The sequence below is a fragment of the Nothoprocta perdicaria genome, unplaced genomic scaffold, assembly GCF_003342845.1.
Source record: "Nothoprocta perdicaria isolate Ctin4 unplaced genomic scaffold, notPer1 scaffold_280, whole genome shotgun sequence".
NCBI classification, from domain to species: Eukaryota; Metazoa; Chordata; class Aves; order Tinamiformes; family Tinamidae; genus Nothoprocta; species Nothoprocta perdicaria.
The window spans coordinates 480,285-498,775 of NW_020455511.1; the positions used below are offsets into that span (position 1 = coordinate 480,285).

Here is an 18,491-nt window from a genome sequence, read left to right on the forward strand (position 1 = left end):
CGGAGCGGGGCGCTGCGGGGCGCTGCGGGGCGGCGCGGGCAGCAGCCCGTGCCCGGCGGCCAGCCCGCCTCGCCAGCGCGGGTTGGTTTCGCTCCTGCTCCGAGCCCATACCGTTTGTCATTTTATTTTATTTTATTTTATTTTATTTTATTTTATTTTATTTTATTTTATTTTATTTTATTTTATTTCATTTCATTTCATTTCATTTCATTTCGTTTTATTCTGTTTTATTCTGTTTTATTCTGTTTTATTCTGTTTTACTTTATTTTATTTTATTTTATTTTATTTTATTTTATTTTATTTTATTTTATTTTATTTATTTTATTTTATTTTATTTTATTCTGTTTTGCTCTATTTTATTTTATCCTATATTGCCCTATTGTATATTACTCTATTTGGGTCTATTCTATTTGACCCTATTTTGTTTTACTCTCTTCTGTTCTTTTACTCAATTTTACTCCATTTTATACTTTTACTCTATTTTACTCCATTTTATTCTTTTACGCTATTTTCCTCTTCTATTTTAACCCCTTTTTTAAATCTTTGTTCCATCCTATCTTTTCTTTCACCTTTATTCCACTCATCTTTTGTTTTCCTTTTCCTTCATTCCGTCCTGTATCTTCTTTCATTATTATTTCCCTCTATCACTTCTCATCCCCGTTCCCTCTCGCTGCTGTTGCTCCCGCAGCAGCTGCCTCTCCCTGGCGGCCGGAGGGCTTGGAAGCGCCGCGGAGCTTGTGCACCGGCAGAGCCGGCGCTGGAGGAGAGGAGACCCCTTCCCTGCATCCCTGTGGCTGCCGGAGCCCGGAGCGCATCCTGCCTCACTCTTCCCATCGCTTCCCATCGCCTCCACGGCCGCCTGGGTGAGCTCAGCTGCCTGCCTCCCTTCCCGAAACGGTCGCGCTGCTCCACGTCCCTCTGGCTTCCCAGCTGTCCTGCCCCCGGCAGCCTTCCCAGGCGCTGTTCTAACTATTTTTAGTCCGTATGAGGCTGCCGGGGCTATTTTTAGGCCTGAGTGAGCCCCCTTCCCTCAAGTGTCCGGCAGCTCCCGCTGGGACCCGTTCCGATGGCAGGGCGCAGCGACGGCACCGGGACACGGAGCCTCCTCCAAAGCCGTCCCAGGGCATGCAGGGATCCCTTCCTTTCCCCCTGGACTTCCCAGGATGCCGACACGGCTCTGTGGTGCCTGGACCGAGCTGGCACCGTGCTGGGACACGCGTCCTGGATTTTTGGAGCACGAATGTTCCCGATGTCCCAGCGCAGTGCCTGCCTTGCTGCCTCCACGGTGCCTTTTCTCCGCACACCTCCCCGTCATGCTGCTCCTCTGGGAACTTTCTGCACGGAAACGCATTTTTAGCTCATGTCCACAGTGCGTGGCTCGCTCTCGTTCTCCAGGGAATTCTCCTTTCCTTTTGGGAAAGCCCAGCCAGTCTGCAGGCAACTGGTCCGTCTTGTTACTTGTTTTCCTTGCCTGGGTTTTAACTCTGTTTAACCCAGTTTGATTCATCTCCTCAAGAGGTGCCGAATGATCCGTTTTGTGGGGAGTATGTGTTCCCTGCTGGTCCGGAGTGCTCCGCTGCATGTGACAGCTCTAGGGGTGTGCTTGTTTGCTGCTCCACAGTAGTTTTGCAGGTGCTTGGAGTTGTTGCAAAGCTCGGGAGCAGGTTTAGGATCTGCTTTCTCCTTAGTGCCTCTGTTTGCAAGTCTGGAGCTAGGAAGGAGCCTCCTGTGCATTCAAGGATGCAGTCAGAACATGTGTATCTGGAAAATAATTGATAAATAATAAGTGAATGGACCCCCAATCTCCCTGGTGCCTCAGATCTGCAGGGGAAGGAGTTTTTCCTGGTCTCTCACAAGGAACGGGGCAAGCACATGGGAGGGGGATGTCTTGGATGGGAGTGAGGGTCACGGATAAAGCCCTGCAGTGTTTGATAGGTCCAACATGGGGACCTGCATTGGGGGTGTCCCTGTTGAACTGCTCTTCTTCCCTATGAGGGAATATTCCCTTCCCGTAGGCAGTGGATGACGTCCCACTCATCCTGCTTCCCTGCTGGCTGGAGAGACCTGAATGCAGGTGCCCAGACCTGCCCTAGCCCCCTGCCCGTGCTGGGCCTCTGGAGCCGTTCAGCTTGCCAAAACCTGTCCAGATGTGACAAGATGTCCTTAGCATCATGTCCTAACATGTCCTTCGCACTGACAAGAAGGGTTTCTAGGAAGTCCTGTTGAAACTTTCGAGGTTTCGGCATCTCCTGTGTGCAGGGTGGCCGCGTGGAAGCCCTGCAGACAGACAGTGCTCGACACCATAGCCTGGACCCGTGTTTATTGCTTGCTTGAAGAAACAAGGGGCCTTCCTGTCTAAGAAAACGAAATTATCCCCCAAAACAATATAGGAGACCATCCTTTTAAAGGCCTGGCTTTAGCTACTGACTTTACTTTTGTTTCTCCAGACCGAAGACCTGGTATCTATAAAGAAGAAAGTGTAGTCCTAGTTCACTTGAAGTGGAGCAAACTTGCAGACACGGGCAATGCAGCCCCTCCAAGGCAGCTCCACGTCTCCCATGTCCCGGAATGACATGGGAGATTTTGGATGTAAAACAGTGTGTGATGGAGCTGGGGATGCCCAGGTCCCCCTGCACCAGCCCATCCTGTGCCTTTGCTGCTAGATCTTTCACAAGGGGAAGCTGGAAAACATACAGGGAAGGCTGATAGTGCCTGACCAGCACCCAGGTGATGTGCTGAGGTCTAAACAGGGGCATGGAAAGTACTTAGTTCTCCTGAATTTATAGTAATTGTTCCCTTGAGGTCCATATCCATATTTGTGTTCCCCAGACCGCCTGGTGTTTATCTTCTAAGTTATGCTGAAAGTCAAAAAGAACAAATAAGCTTTTTGTAGCAGCTGTGGAGGGATGGGTTTACACAGGTTTATTTTTAAAAAATGTAAAATTAACAGCTCTGAACTTTGTGTTTTTTCCTTAAGTCATCCAAAAGTCTCATAAATCAAAAGCCTGTGTGAGCCAAACAAAAACTGTTCTCAGGATGTCTCTGAGAAGATCAACTCCTGCCTCTAGTGCTGCTTAACAACAGCACTTCTGGGCTTGGGAGCCTTCATCCGAGGCGACATTCTGCTTTAAACTTGGCAGCTTTTCCAAGAATCATCAATAATCCACTTGTAACACTCCTTGTCTAGAAACCTGTCTCAGAAACCAAACTCTTGGCCTGCTTTCCTCTTCCGAATTGCTGGAAATGTTTTCCCATGGGTGAGAGGGTTCTTTTGGGCAGATTTTTGTTTCCTCAGCCGTGGCTTCTCCCCAGGGTTCTTTGCATTAACTATTTGCTGGCAATTTGGGGTGACCAGTGGTGATTTAAGATGCATCGAACACCCTGCAGACAAGGCCTGGAGCTTTATGGGCTGCAGGAGATGCACACTGGGATCCATGGATGTGCAAGTGCTTCTTGTAGCCTGCTAAGAAGCACCAAAATGGGACAACAGCCTAGATTTGCCTTGGAATTCATCTCTGGAAAGTCCTGTGTCTTCCATGCAAAGTGGTTGTGCTTTGACCCTGTGTGTCTATGGAAATACTCTCCGTCACTTTTTGCTCTTCCAGTGCTGATGCAAATGGGAATTGGTGTAATCACAGGCTGGGCTTCCCAGAGTGAACATGCTAAAGGCCACTGTGGTACTGTGTTACACCGGGTGTCATGGGAAATCTCTATTTATGACATTCTTGTCTCCTTGGAATTTGTCTAATTTGTCCTGTGGAATTGCATCCCTCTCCTAATCACAACTGCCTGCTAAATTTTGACTACCTGTCCTTCCACATACATTGTAATAGCATCAGTCCTGCACAGCTTCTGCATGTTAAGGATGTATTTTGTTGCAGCGTTTCTTTAGTTGCCAGAGAGGTAGGTTTAACAGCAAATAGCCAGAGATCAAGTTTGCACCCCCGAGCTGGCATTTAGTGGGATTTGGTGGAGCAGCTTCATGGGTTTCGGGTGAGCTCTTCCCTGAGGGGTGCCGGTTCCGTGCTTGGGGTGCAAGCATTGCGCGTGTGTTGGAGGGTCATCGTTTTGGGAGGGCCCCGAGCTGCGCCCGGGATTCGCGGCGGGTGAATTTGGGAATCCCCGCGGGGGTTTGGGCTGTGTTTGAGCCGCCCCGCACCTGTCCCCAGCACTCAGAGCCTTTGCCGCGTGCAGCCCGACCTCCCATTCTTTGCTTTGGAACCCGGAGCGTTTTCCAGAAACGCTGGCCACCGGCCCCGGACGTCGCTCCCGCCTCTCGGTGCTGACAGCCGCTGTCCTCTGGGCAGCCAGCAGCAAGGTCAGACATTTCCGTGCTCTGCTTTCGGGGCAAAAGCTGCAGCGTTGCCCTTGTTTGCAAAACACTCCGCATTTCGGGCCAGAACGGATCAGCAAAGCGCTGGGCTTGGGGCAGCTTTGCTTAGACAAGCACCGAAAGCCCAGACTTGAGCCCAGACAGGAGGACTTGAGCCCTCCTGCAGCTCATCCGCAGCATTTGCAGGCTCCCTTTCGGTCTGTCAAGCAGAGGGCTTGTTCTTGCTGCACCGGTGGCGCAGGGATCATTCCCGGCCCCGCTTCCCGAGTGGCGAGTGGCAGGAATGCGAGCGATGCAGCAGCTGTAACGGCGTCGGGGGAAGGCGCACGCTGCGCCAGATGGCTGCTCTAAATTTAAGGGCTTGCTCTCGGGCCGCGTGTGGGCTCCTGTGCCCTTTTGTGGACAAGATGAAGATAGCGTTATCAGGAGCCGCCGCTGCGATGTGGGCTGCGTGAAGAGTCTCCTGCGCTCATGGAGAGCAATCGTAGGAGCACGACCTGCCTCAAAAGCTTGGGCAAAGGCCTCTGACACTGCAAGGGGGCTGGAAACAGGCAAGAGCGGTATACAAAATAAAAGGGGGTTTTGGCTTGTTGGAAAATGGGTGAAGATTGCAGCTGTTTTGCTGCAAATGTCACTTGAGATTCTGTGCAAGGATCTGGTCAAAAAATGTGGCTGCAGAGACAGTGGAGTTGAGTGTGTTCATGTGTTGCAGGTTTCAGGATCTAATATGTTTTTATTCCTTTGGCCTGTTTTAAGCAAGTTGAGCTCACCTGAATCCCTGAAGCTGGAAGGGGTCACTGGAGTTTCCCTCGTCACCTACAGCCAGTCGCCCAGGACCGTGTTCCGGAGATGCCTTGGAGCATCTCCGATGATGGGAACTCCACAGCCTCTCTGGGCAGCATGTGCCAGAGCTGGATCACCCTCCCAATGGAAAAAAAGTGGGATTTAATGTTCACAGTGCAGGAGCACCCTCCCAGTGGAAAAAAAATGTTTTTTCTAATGTTCCAATGGAGCTTCCTGCACTGCAGCTTGTGCCGTTGCCTCTCAGGACACCCGCGGGAGGAGCCTCATCTTCCTCACACAATATCCATCAGATATTTATATACCCTGAGGAGATCTCCCTGAGCCTCCCCTCTGCCATGGTTTTCTTTGGAGCTGGCAGGGGTTCAGCTATGGATGGATGGATGGATGGATGGACGGACGGACAGATGATTGCTTGTGGCATTCTGCATGGAGAGGCTTGGCACGAAACCCTGCGTTGGCAGGGATTATCCAGATCCGTGGGTTAGTGTGCTTCTCCCATTCCTCTTGCTGAGGGATTGGCTCAGGTGTGGGCTCCCGGCAGACACACGTGTTGTGTCAGCGAGGGCCGTAGCTGAGCAGGGTGCTCACCTGAACACAGGTAAGCCATAGTTCCTGATCTCCCCGCCCGTGGGACACCGGTGTGACAGGGAGAAACGCTCTGCACGGAGATCTGAGGCCTCGAGGAGACCTGCAGGGCCCACGTGTATTCAGAGGTGACATGACCTGGTCCCGTTATCCACAATACCAGACATGGAGCGGTTTTACTGGGGGTCTGCAAGGGGGCAAAAATTGCAGCCCTTATGATCCATGGCTTGATATCCCTCAGTAAAATTGCCACATAGGTCATCTCCTTAATGTCGAGTGTTACCTGGAGGGAGAAACCGCCAGCCAGGCTCCCGCACGACGCAAAGTCTGGGATGGCACTGCCAGGGGTTGAGCAGGGAGGGTGCCTGAGCAGCCTCCCCTAGCTCCGGATTTAGTCCTGCTTCCTGCAGAAACCTTCGGCAGCTCTTCCTTCCACAGGGATACACAGTGCTGCATCCCACAGGGATGCCCACTGCTGCATCCCCGTGTTTTATGTGTGTACTCACTGGGGTGCTTCTTGTTTTTCGGTGCAGAACCTGCTCCAGCCTAAGAAATAGGTTTGCAAGACCCCTCTTAAGATGTCTTACAGAAAGGGGCTGGAAAAATACCGAGACCTGGATGAAGACAAGATCCTTGGAGCCCTGACAGAGGAGGAGCTCAGAAAGCTGGAAAATGAACTGGAAGAGCTGGATCCTGATGTAAGTCTTTTTTTTTTTTTTTTTTTTTTTTTTTTAAGAAGGATTTTCCTTTTTTTTTTGAAAAAAAAAAAAAGAAGTGGGCAAATAGGCTGCATTAGTGACCTGTATTTAAGTGGGATCTGTTGCAGAGCCTTTACTCAGCACATGGATGGAGGAAAGTGGCCCCAGGTGGACTGAAGCAGTTTGACCATTGAGAGCTCTGGTTTGGGGATGGGATTTTGCTTTTTAGTCCTCCATTTCCATGTGTTTTTTTTGTTTTTTTTTTTTTTTCCTGATTCAATACTTAAGTGGGATGTTGGAGCAAAACTTAAGCTGTTGCCCTGTTGCTGCACAGCCTTTTTTTGCAGCAGGGTCTTGGCCTGCACGTGGGGTTCTTGCACCGAGGCACGAGGGCAGTGCTGAAGGCAGGGCCACCCTGTGCCCGTAGCAGTGGGTGCAGAGGGCCAACTTGGCTTAGAGCAGGTTTATTATCTGGTGAGGCTGGACACTGCCAAGAGAGAAATTGTTAATGTCTCTGGGGAGCACAATGGGTAGCCCAGGTTTTCAGCGATTTTCATCCCAAGCATCAGCACAGAAGAATAATGGAGAGGTGTCAGGCAATCTGCTAGGACGAAGTGTGTGTGCTGGAGGCTGGTGGCTGCGGTCTGTGAAGGCAGCGTTCGCTGAAAGATGCTGGAAAGCGAAGCAATTGCGTTCGCCTGTCATTGCACTGAATGCTGGAGTTAAAATAAGATGGCACGGGGACTTCTCACAGCACAAAGCTGAGGAAGCAGCGTGTTTCTTACAGATACCTGCTTGTGCGTTGTGCGTTAATTCCTCCTATTAGGCGAGCAAGGGAAAATCAGCATCGGGTGCAACGTTGCCTTGGATGTCTTAAAAAATAAATGTTGCCTCCTCCCCAGCAAAGCTCTAAAGAACACGCTTAGTGTCAAATCTGGGGAGTAGTCTTACTGCATTAAGGCTGTGCTATATTTAAAAATAAGCAGGTGCTTATAGGCGCTGTGTGTGTCAGGCACAAGGCAGCTCCTCGTGGCGGCTCGTATGACGGGGAGCAGGGACGTTCGGCCGGAGGGATGGGGTCCTCGGGGGTTATTGCACAGTGCAAGCGGCTCTGAGGGCACCCTCACTGTGAAAACTGCCCTCTGGTTTGGGGACATGGGAGCCAGAAGGGACAAAGGGGTTTCTGTGGTTGGAAACACGGAGCGCGTGTGTTGGCAGCTCTGGCCAAGCACGTGGGCAAGGGGAAGCTCTGAAACGGCTGCCGAGCAGCAGCAGAAATGGGGGGAAGAGAAGAAGGTGGTGGTGGTTGGGAAGGACCCTGAGGAAAGGGCCGGGCCTCCCGCTGTGGAGGAACGTCCCGTTTGCAGCACGAGGCTCCTGCAGCGTGCAGAACGTCACCGGGAGGGAGAAGGTGTGCCTGGATCACGCGGGAATCCGCGCTGGGGTGGGATGGATGCTGCAGCGAGGAGCAGGGAGCCTGGAGAGGGCAGCCCCGTGCGGGGAGCGGGGTGTGGGGTTCGGGACAGGGCTCGGGGCTCCCAGCGTGACCCGCGTCTCTCCCGCCGGCCCAGAACGCGCTGCTCCCCGCGGGGCTCCGCCAGCGGGACCAGACCCAAAAGCCGCCGACCGGCCCCTTCCGAAGGGAGGAGCTCATGGCCCACCTGGAGCAGCAGGCCAAGGACGTGAAGGACAGAGAGGACCTGGTGCCGTTCACGGGAGAGAAGAGAGGTAGGGTGGCCCCGAGCGCCGCGCGGAGCGGCCCGCGGGTTCCCATCTTCCAGGTCCTGCCTCACCCTATCCACATGGGACATCCAGGACCCCATCCAGGCCTGCCCTGTCTTCTGACACTGGTGGTTGCCTAGTGGGTCAGTGTATCTGCAGGGCAGCCCGTATCTGCTTCTGTGTGCCCCACACTGCCCTTATTATACTTACTATACTTACTGTACTTACTATACTTACTATACTTATTATAATTATTATGCTTATTGTTATGCCCATATCCAGTGGCCAAGCCATGCTGGGGTACCAAAACTACAGGCATGCACGTTTCCACGTGCAGGCATTCTCAGAGCTGATGACTTCTTCTCCTTAGCGATCCACATGCATCTGTGAGAGAAAGTTCATGTTTAAATCTGTCTGATTCAGTAAATCTCACGGGGGTATTTTTAGAAAAACTGAGTTCTCCTTGGAAGAAGTAATGAAAAGATTAAATCAAGTGCTGTGGGGAAGAGTAATGTAGCAGCTTTCAGCATGTCTCAAACCAGCTTTATTTACCCACCTCTCCAACACAGCAGAAGGTTACAGTACTCATGAGGAGAGAGAGAGATTTAAGGGGTTTGGAATCTTCAGCTTTTGCTATAGGTTAATTGTATTTCCATCTAATCACCTAAAACACATTATATATGGTTTCAGTTGTAAGTGAGTCTATAAACTGAGGATGCTGCTTACAGTGGATGCAAGCCAGAGATGTTAAATGACTTGCTCAAAAGTTGGTTCAGTTCACAGAGCTGGCTATAAATCTTCAGATTTGCCAATCTGAAAACATTTACCATGTTTTCACAGTGTAAACATCTCATGGGAGGATCTGTTTGCTCTCCTGCTGGTGGACAGGGCAGGAGTTGATATGTACATCCATGTTCTACCATGATATATGGAGCTGTGCTAGCACATACCACTGAATTTAGGAGAAAAAAAACTTGTAATGAAGTGTCACAGCAATATGCAATTGCTTAAAATTGAAACCCAGGCCTGGGTGGGCCTGGAGCGGCCCCAGGGTGCAGCTGCTCCCTGCAATGCTCTAAATTTAGCTGCTGCTGCTGCCGAATGTCCCTGAGCGGCGGGATCTTTGTCCTGCCCCTTGGTGCCGACAGGAATAGCCGTTCCCGGCATTCCGGCGCTGCGCTCGCTATCCCTTCCCGGAGGGAGACGGGGCAAGAGCTCCACACTGCCCGCTCCTCCACCACGGCCTCGGCAGCACCTGCTTTCCCTGGAACATGGGGACCCAGAGACGGTGCTTCTGGAGCATGGGGAATTCACTGCTTCTCCTTGGAGCGCGGTCGTCATGCCCTCACCTTCTGGGTCCTTGCCACCAAATGGTGACTTTTGGGACAAAACCTGTGTCCTGCCCAGCTGCCAACCCCACCGAGAGCATCGGGCTCCCCGCGGGCCTGGACGCCTCACGGCCTCCCTTCCCGCCCTCACCTCGGCAAGGACTGCCTGCCGTGCCCTTGTGCACCGGGAATTAGCAGCGGGAATCCTCTTAGAGACGAGTGATCCAGGAGAGCGCATGATCCCGCACCCTGGCGTTCCCGGCTGATGCAGGGGGTTCCCGGAGCGCTCCCCTCTCACACGGCTCCATGCAGCCCTCGTAAGTGCAGCCTTGCCAGGCCGGGCCCAGGGTGCTGCCTGGCCCACCCTGCTGTGCAAAGGAGTCCCTCCTGGCAAGGGTGCATGCACTTGCATGTACCACAGGGACTAAGCCGAGCCCAACTCCAGCAAGTCTGCACCTTTCCGGGCGCTGCTTTCTCCCTAGGTTCTTGTGCCCGCTCTGTGTCTTGTCCACTGTGTGGATTCCCTCCTGGTGGAAACACCAGTAACACCAGTAAAATCCTGCTCTGCAGTTGCTGTAATAAGGGCAATGGGAGTGACCTCTCTTTGTGTTTATAGGAAAAGCTTGGATCCCCAAGCAGACGCCAATGGATCCTGTTTTGGAAAGCGTGACCCTGGAGCCAGAACTGGAGGAAGCCCTTGCTAATGCATCTGATGCAGAGCTCTGTGACATTGCTGGTAACACAGTTTTGCATGAAACAGGGTTTGGGTTGCTTAACTACTGGTTTTTTTCCTTTCTTTGAGCTTCTCTTGTGGGAAAAGACTGAATGAGATTTTTGGTGTTTCTATGAATTCTGTTAGTTCTTGCAGGATTATTCACTCGAAATGAAATGGGTATTTAAAGTTTCTTTCGGCCCAACCACCCCGTCATCTAATTTTATCAGGAGCACAACCCCAAGGTGAATAAGAAGATAAAGGATCTATCAAGGGAATGGAGCACCTTGTTGGAGGTCTTCTCTTGCCTCTGCCATTGGATCCTGCAAGTTGCAGTCTGTCACCTTCAGGATCAAGTTGAAAAGAAATAATGAGCAGAACAGATCAGCAGGGCCCAGACTGCTGCATATATTCAGTGTCCATGACAGTGTTCCTAAAACAAGTCCAGCAGGGTGCAGGAAGGACCAATGATTTGCTTAAGTTCTGCTACGACTAATGCAAATGCCAGTCCTAACAATTACAGGTTTGGCCTCTGGACAGATTCCTGGGGAAGGAGATAGAGTCTCTATTTTCTCTTTGGTGGTAGGAGAAAGTACTTTTTTGTTTTTTTTTCAGCTGGGTTACTGAAATCCCCTGTATTGGTCCATTTGGGACATCTAATGGCCTTTAAATCCACAGCCTGTCCCTAGAGGAGGTGCCTGTTCTGCAGACCCGTGCAGAAGATCCACCGCCCTCCAGTAAGGGTGAGGTGCTCACGGGCTGCACGCTGACGAGCCCGTGAAATGCCTGCAAACGCTGCCAGGAGAGCGGGTACCAACACGTTGGTCTTTCAGACGCGTTGGCCTTCAGCTGTAGCAGAGACGTCGCTGGGTGTCTGATCTGAGTGAGTGCCGGCGGATGTGGCCAGAGCCCTGCAGCGTTGAACGGAGGAAGCATCAGGAGCAGGAACGCCCTGTAAAGCCTATCCTATAAAAACAAGGGTTTGCTAGGTGATAATAAGTCCGTATTTTCATGGAGAAATGCTGCTTAGGGCCGTTTCTCCTGTGGTTTGGGGGAGGATCCCGATCCCCTAGGAAGTGCAGCGGGAGAGCTGATGCGGTTGGGGCTGTGCTGAAGTCGCGGTGGTGGCAGTGCCAGCCTTGCCATTCCCAGCCTGTTCAGTGGCTGTTAAACAGCTCCTGCCTCCTAACCAAGGCTCATTCCCCATCCTGGTGATTGCACCCTGCCTGTTGCAAGCCTGGCTGGCTGCTCTCGTGCCTGGGGGCTCTGCAAGTCCTGAGGGTTTTTCCCAGTGCCAGAAGAGGAGCCCCAGAGAGAGCCTTGCTGCTCCTCACTTCTTGGGGCTTCCCCACACAGCCCAGGACACCAACAGGCTCATGGCCACAAGGACCCATTGCTGCCTCATGGTCAACTTGGTGGCCACCAGGACCACCAGGGCCTTCCAGCAGGTCCCCCCAGCCTGTCCTGGGGCTGCTCCTGCCTTGGGCAGGACCCTGCACTTACCCCTGTTGAGCTCCATGAGGTTCCTCATCACCTCAAGCAGGTCAAGCAGGATTTCCCCTTGGTGAACCCAGGTTGATCCATCCGCATCACCTGCTTGTCCCCCACATGCTTTGAGATGAAACACATATGTCTGTCCACAGCAACTATCTACATGCATGCAACATTCTGCAGAAAGCTACATATATTTAGAAAAAAAAAATGAAACCCCATTTTATTTCTAAGCACAAACTTTCTGTGAGGAACAGGTTTATTTTTATAAGAATCTTCTCCCAAATGTTTTTAGCCTTGGCTTCTCACTGCTCATCAGCAGCTAGCAAGAATGTCAGCAGACCTCATAGGCCTCTTGCTAAGTGTATGCGTGTTTGCACTTCGGTTTTGTGGTCATGAGGTTGAGATTCACAAATTATCAGATATTTGCCTTTTTGTACTTTTGCAGCCTTTGAAGTGTGTTTGCACCATCATTTTCTTTATTTCAGCATTTCTGCAGTGCAGCCCTAGGTGTTTAAAATGTCAGTTGCCAGGTATTAAAAAGGACAGAGATCAGTTCAAAGCCCTGCTGATTTTGTGAAAAGGTAGGTAGGTTCATGGACAGATACCATGGACACCCAGTGCCTTGGCATCGAGGGTTACTGTGTGAGAGCCGCTGGGTTTTGAGTGTGTCGCAGCTACTGTCACAGCTCCTGTGGCTCCTGCTGCACTGGGCCTTGCATTAAATCCCACTGACAGCACTGGTTTTATTTCACACTTTTGTATGGCGCTTGGCTGAGGCTGCTGTAGGGGAACGTCCGCTGTTTGCTGTCCATGGGACAGCGATGTTCCTCTTCTCCCTATAGATCAAACTGCTCGTGCCAAGAAGCAAGGAGCACAGCAGAGCTGTGCTGTGTGTTATTGAAGGCTGGGGGCTCGCTCCCACCTTGCATGTTGTTCGGAGCTTGCACAGAAGGGATTTGTCCTGGGCAGCCCTGCAACAAGAGAGGCACGAAGGCAGATGTGAGGTGCACAAAGCCACTGTGTTTCCTGGCTTTCCAGCCTACACTACCTCAGTCTGTCTTCTCCCTCTCCTTTTCCATAGCCATCCTGGGCATGCACACCTTGATGAGCAACCAGCAGTACTACGGCGCCCTGGGGAGCAGCACCATCGTGAACAAAGAAGGGCTCAACAGTAAGTGGTGTAAAAAGTGCTTTGTCATCTGCAGTATTTGGCTGCCGGCTGCGAAGCCGCGAGCAGAGAAAACCTGGGAATTATTCCTACTCCGTGGGTTGGATTTTGTTTTCTTTGGTCCTCATGGCAAGGTTATGTGTGAGCGAATGGCCCTTCCTTGGCTCGGCGGTGCTGCTGGTGCTGGGCTGGAGCCTTTGGGGAACATTCCTGCTGCAGCCGGACGTCTCCTGGTGTTCAGTGCTGGGAATGCCCGTGCGGGGGCTCCGGAAGGGCCGCGGGATGGCAGAGAGCGGCTAGGGCAGCGGCACTGCTGCTGCTGTGCCCACGACGTGGTGCTCGCCGTGCTCGGGCCTCGCGTGTCCTGCTCTGTCTTGCAGGTGTCATTAAGCCCACGCAGTACAAGCCAGTTCCCGATGAGGAGCCGAACTCGACCGACGTGGAGGAGACTCTCAAACGGATACAGAGCAACGACCCCGACCTTGAGGAAGTCAACCTGAATAATATCGGGGTATCTGCTCCGTCCTGCTCTGCTCCCTTAGTGATGAGAGCAAACCTTTGAACACTCATAGCAGAGACCACGGCACAGCACAACCTTCTACATTGCTTCTGGGACACATACACGGGCTGAACAGCCCAGTGCCCATCTCCCCTCTTTAACTGCAGCCCCCCGTCTCTCTTGTTAAAGGACGAGGCATTCAGAAAGCAGGAACACGGTTACCTGCATGTTACTCATGCTTTTTTCACCTGTCGTTATTGAAATGATTTTTATTTCAGTGTTTTTAACTGTGGCCAGTGATCCTGAGTGTACCCTAAGGACATCAGGTTTGCAAAAAGCAGGAGCTTGTTTTTGGGTTAGGCTCATGACTTTGGGGACCTGCTCCAGAAAACTGGGGACTGGAGGTGGAAGAGATGATATCCTCTGAAAGGAATTGTATAAAGCACGTGAAGTGGCTGTTGCTGGCACTACAAGGAGATCATTTCAGGTTGTGCCAAACTCAGACCCAGAGGCTGAAATATTCCTGAACATGGCATGAATGTTTTTACAATGCAGTCATTATTATTAAAAAGGCACAAAAAAATAGTGTTTTTTGTGCTCATATATCCCCACAGCACCTGGTTGTTGAGAAACTGAGTTTATAAATGGGAGAGACATTAGACGTCTCAGTCAAGGCAGTGAGTTAGCAGGATGGAGAAATTCCCATAGTCCTTAAACCATGATGACTTTAGCTACATAACTTTAAAAGAAAAAAAACATGTATCATCTCCCTCATGACTTCCCTGAGAACGTTTGGAAATGGTTGCACCTTCATCGTGATAGTTGATCTTTATTAATAATTTTTAAACATTGATTGAATATAAAAGACTGCTCACAGACAAGTACCACAAATATGAAGACAGATGAGGACCTAACACATCTTCTGTGTTTCTTTTCACAGAATATTCCCATCCCAACTCTAAAAGCCTGTGCTGAAGCACTGAAGAGTAACACCTATGTGAAGAAGTTCAGTATAGTTGGAACAAGGAGCAATGATCCGGTCGCTTTGGTAAGTAAGTGCTGTGCCACGTAAGCCAGTTGTTGCAAGGAAGTTGTCACGTGAGTTGATCATGGGTATAGTATTTTCAGAGCTGCTTGTTGCTGCTATGAATTACATGGTATTTATTTGGCATGTTCTGTGCCTTTGTTTTTTGCTTCATGCATTTCATTTTCCTTAATGAAAGGAAGCAAAAGACAGGTTTAATTTTCTCCTGTTCCTTTCTTCCACAATGGAGATGTCAGTTCTTTATTCCAAGACGCAATCCTTCTTTAATTCTGTTAGACAGTATATTTGTTCTTAAGAATCTCCCAGGAGAAGAGTGATAGATAAGAATTGACTTCTTGGTGATATATTTTTTTAGAGTCTCAGAAGAAATGTGCCCGTTTCTGTTCATTGCTCCTCATACTGCATTTTTTGGTGCTCACATGCAGCTGTATGGCCCTGTGTGCACACACATACATGTTCTTTAGCTGTATTTCACGTGCATTTCACCCAGGTGAGCGTTGAGCCCCCGTAGCTCTCTGCCTCACTGCAGGTTCTCCCTGTGTGTCTCTGCTGGCAGGCTCTGGCAGAGATGCTCAAGGAGAATAACACGTTGAAGAGCCTGAACATTGAGTCGAACTTCATTTCTGGGTCGGGGATCCTGGCTGTTGTTGAGGCCCTGCAGTTTAACACGTCTCTCATCGAGCTCCGAATCGACAACCAGGTAAAGCAGCAGGAGCTCTGGGCCAGCAGAGCTGCTGCCACTGTCACTGTGCTTGGGACAGGTCTTAGCTGCTCCTCCTGGGCGGGTTTGGATGCGACCTGCAATAATTAACAAGTGCTGTGGCCATGCCAGCTCCCTGCTCCCAGTGTTGTCCTGGGAATGCAGCAATGCGCTGGTCCATTAGTACAACCTACTTAAATTATAATAGGCAGTTGCTAAAACTGGAATTTGTACCGTGAAGGAGGGAAACGGAAGGTACAGGCAGGAGAAGGCTGGAGGTGGTGCAGATGCCATGGCAGGTAGATCTCCTAGAGGGCCGGGAGCTGGGCTGGAACAGCAGGGTTCTGCTGTCAGGAGCCACAGGGCTGGTCGAGAAGGGCCCTTGGGGCCGCTCTGCAGCCTTGGGAGGCAGAGCTCGTGGCACACGAGCCCGATATTGGGCTCAGTTGGTTTTGTTGGCCAGAAATGCTACATTAACCAATATATCCAAAGAGCGAGCGAGGGAGAAGTCAGGGGATCCTCCCGAGGGCAGCAGCAAGGAGGCAGTCACAGTGGGAGCACAGCAACAGGAACCACAAAGCAGCACTAGGAACCACCTGCCCTCACGTGCCTCTCTGTTTGTGCTCGGGAAGAGCCAGCCGCTGGGCAACAAGGTCGAAATGGAGATCGCCAACATGCTGGAGAGGAACACGTCCCTGCTCAAGTTCGGCTACCACTTCACGCAGCAGGGCCCGCGGCTGCGCGCCTCCAACGCCATGATGAGCAACAACGACCTGGGTGAGTGGGGCAGCCCCGCGCGCCGCCCCGGCCTCCTGCACGGCCCCGCCGCCGGCAATGGGGCCGGTTCTGCTCCTGGAGGACGCGTGTGGCTGGAAAACGCTGTTCCTGACCGTTGCTGGGGCTCGGGGGCGCAGGCAGCGAGAGCTGCTGCTGTGCTGCGGTAATAATGTGAGTGACAGGGTTGTGAGCTGGCAGCGCTTCCGAGTCCCGCCAGCGGCTCCTCTTACGCTGGTTTGGTTTCCACCTTAACAAGGAGATGAAAAACGGGAGATCAGAACTACGAAGGCTGCAGGTCTCGGCCAGTTCCCTTCGGTAAATCAGCCTGAAGGAATTTCTGGGGAGAGGTGTGAAGCCGCGTGGCTCTGGGCCGCGTTAATATGAGAATATCAGTATCGCTATCAGAAGCCCAGTGTGGGCAAGCTGGGAAATCACCCTTTCAGCCAAGGCCAGGGCTCGTCTCCAGGCTGACCCTGTAGAACCCACTGCAGATCACTCCTGCAGGGTAATGGTTTGAATGCAGCAAAAACAGCAGCTCCCCCGGGACCCCCCCCAGTCCCATTGATGTCTGGTCAACAGGGCCAGAGAAAAGGCTTGATTTATCACTGTCCATCACAAAGAGGTGGCACTAAACCCAGCCCACACGCTTTAGTCATCCGAAGGAGCCAGGGGTGTCGTGTTTTGGTTGCTGCTGCCCCAAAGGCAGCGCGCGATGGGCACATGATGTGATGTGGTTCTTGTTTGCAGCTCGCGTTCATCGGTGCCGTGGGGTCTGGCAATAGCGTCTCAGCGCCGCACCTGGACAACCCATAAGTATAGAAAAACTTTATTTCCCTCCCTGTCGGCAACAGCTCTCTGCTTGCGTGCGCACTGCGCTGCTGTGGGCTGCCGTCACCCGATGCTGCCAGAGTCTGGGCTTGCTCCTCAAGCTCCTCTTCTTTAAGGTGCCCTGTCCAAACTGGCTGCGAAGGCTCTTGTATTCGTTCTCATGAACTAACTTCTGCATCCTCTTTCCAGCTTATTTTTCTTTTTTTTTTTTTCCCTTGCAAATATTTCTTCCAAAGTCACAGCTGATTTCTTGCAAAATCACCTTTTTGAGAAGGTATGAGACTCCTCTGAGCCTGTTAACCACGGTCAAAACACAGGAGGTTGAAAACAGAGGTTCAGATAAACAAGATCCATCTCATTTCTTATTTGAGAGGAGTAGGAAAGACTGGCAAAGGGAAACTCACATAAGAAGTCAGCAGTGGATGTAGAAGAGACGTGATAGCAGAGGGACTGCAAAGACAAGTGGGTGCAACACAAATATAACCGTCTGTAACACCAAGGAGGCAGGGTCAGGATGGCTTCTAGCCACAGGGACACAAATTCCAACTTGTTCCCATTAACCAGTTCACAGATAGGAAAAGCAGACAGCAGAGCAGCTCTCGGGACAGGGATTCGGAGGGATTCCCGCGGGATCTCGGACAGGGATTCCCATGGTGCCGTGTCGCCGGGCAAGGCTGCTTCCCGCTGCCGTGTCCGACTGCTCTCCTTTTGTTTTGCAGTGAGGAAGAGGCGGCTGGCGGAGCTGAACGGGCCCATTTTCCCCAAGTGCCGGACGGGGGTGTAGGCGCCGGCCGCGCCGCTCGTCCCCGGGGATCTGCACCACGGAGCCCCAGGCTGCAAGTGCCTTGGCCGCTGTGGTCACTCGCACCCTGTTCTGCACTCACGGTTGAAATCATTAACTAGCGGCTGTAGTTGGGGGGTTTACCCAGTAGGACTGTTGGCGTTTGCTCTAGAGCTGGAAACTATTGGAGGCAGTAGCAATGCAACACAGTTTAAAGCAGGCTTGGCTGAGGGTACATCCCGCTCTAATGGTGACTTTTAATTAAGCTAGGACCTAGTTTTGCTATAATTTTTCCTGCACGGCCTTTTGAATATTTAGGATGTGGCATGCATGAGAGAAAAATACCATCGTTCCACACAAATTACAGGAGTACTAAAAAACAATACTTTATTTTTAATTGATCTCCAGTAACTACAGAAAGCAAAAAGTTTAAGAGGCGCTTCTCGTATCCCGAAACTCGGTTACTGTAAGGAACCTTTACCATCCTTTGCCAAGCCAGTTAACTGGAGATGCCGTTCCAAATGCATCCCTGTTTCTTAAAAGACTGATTTCCCTCCCTCATCCTGGATTGAAAGACTGTAATGCCACGGATTACAAAGCACTGGATTCCCAACACGTGAGCACTGCAGAAAGGGCCGTTTAATACCCTCGTGTCCTAGGTCTCCGTTGGAGAGGGACAATGTCACCCTCAGACCAGGGTCCTGCGCTCCCTTTCCCATCCCCTTCAGATTCCTGGTGCCGGAGCGTGTCCGGAGCCTGTCTGGATCCTTGGCGAATCCCCCAGGCTCGCGGACACGATCCCATCCCAAGCTGCTGCTGTTGCGACTTGGGCGGGATCCTTTTGGGTGGGAAGGGGCTCCCTGGTGGGAGCGCTGCCGTTCCAAAGCCTTATTCCAATGGCAATAGGTCCTGGCAAACGTGTTCGCTTGCTAGCAACCCGCCTGCATGCATCTGTTAAGAGCAGTTAGCAGCCTTCACGAGTTTGTTTCCCAGCAAAAGTCCCGTAGATTCCAGGAG

The 18,491-nt window shown here is 51.5% G+C and overlaps 1 protein-coding gene across 2 annotated transcripts; it reads left to right on the top strand.

The window, feature by feature from the left end:
- The first annotated feature begins 621 nt into the window (after positions 1-621).
- On the top strand, positions 622-18,185 carry TMOD1 (tropomodulin 1). Of its 2 annotated transcripts, none has more exons than XM_026041257.1 (10): positions 622-863; positions 6,256-6,420; positions 7,992-8,148; positions 10,087-10,206; positions 12,758-12,847; positions 13,225-13,355; positions 14,284-14,391; positions 14,945-15,088; positions 15,721-15,865; positions 17,413-18,185. In XM_026041257.1, the coding sequence occupies exons 2-10, from the start codon at positions 6,301-6,303 to the stop codon at positions 17,475-17,477; spliced, it is 1,080 nt and encodes a 359-aa protein (XP_025897042.1). In that variant the 5' UTR covers positions 622-863; positions 6,256-6,300; the 3' UTR covers positions 17,478-18,185. The 2 variants fall into 2 exon arrangements, with proteins under 2 accessions (XP_025897042.1, XP_025897043.1); XM_026041258.1 differs by lacking the exon at positions 17,413-18,185 and adding an exon at positions 16,613-17,112.
- Positions 18,186-18,491: the final 306 nt, after the last annotated feature.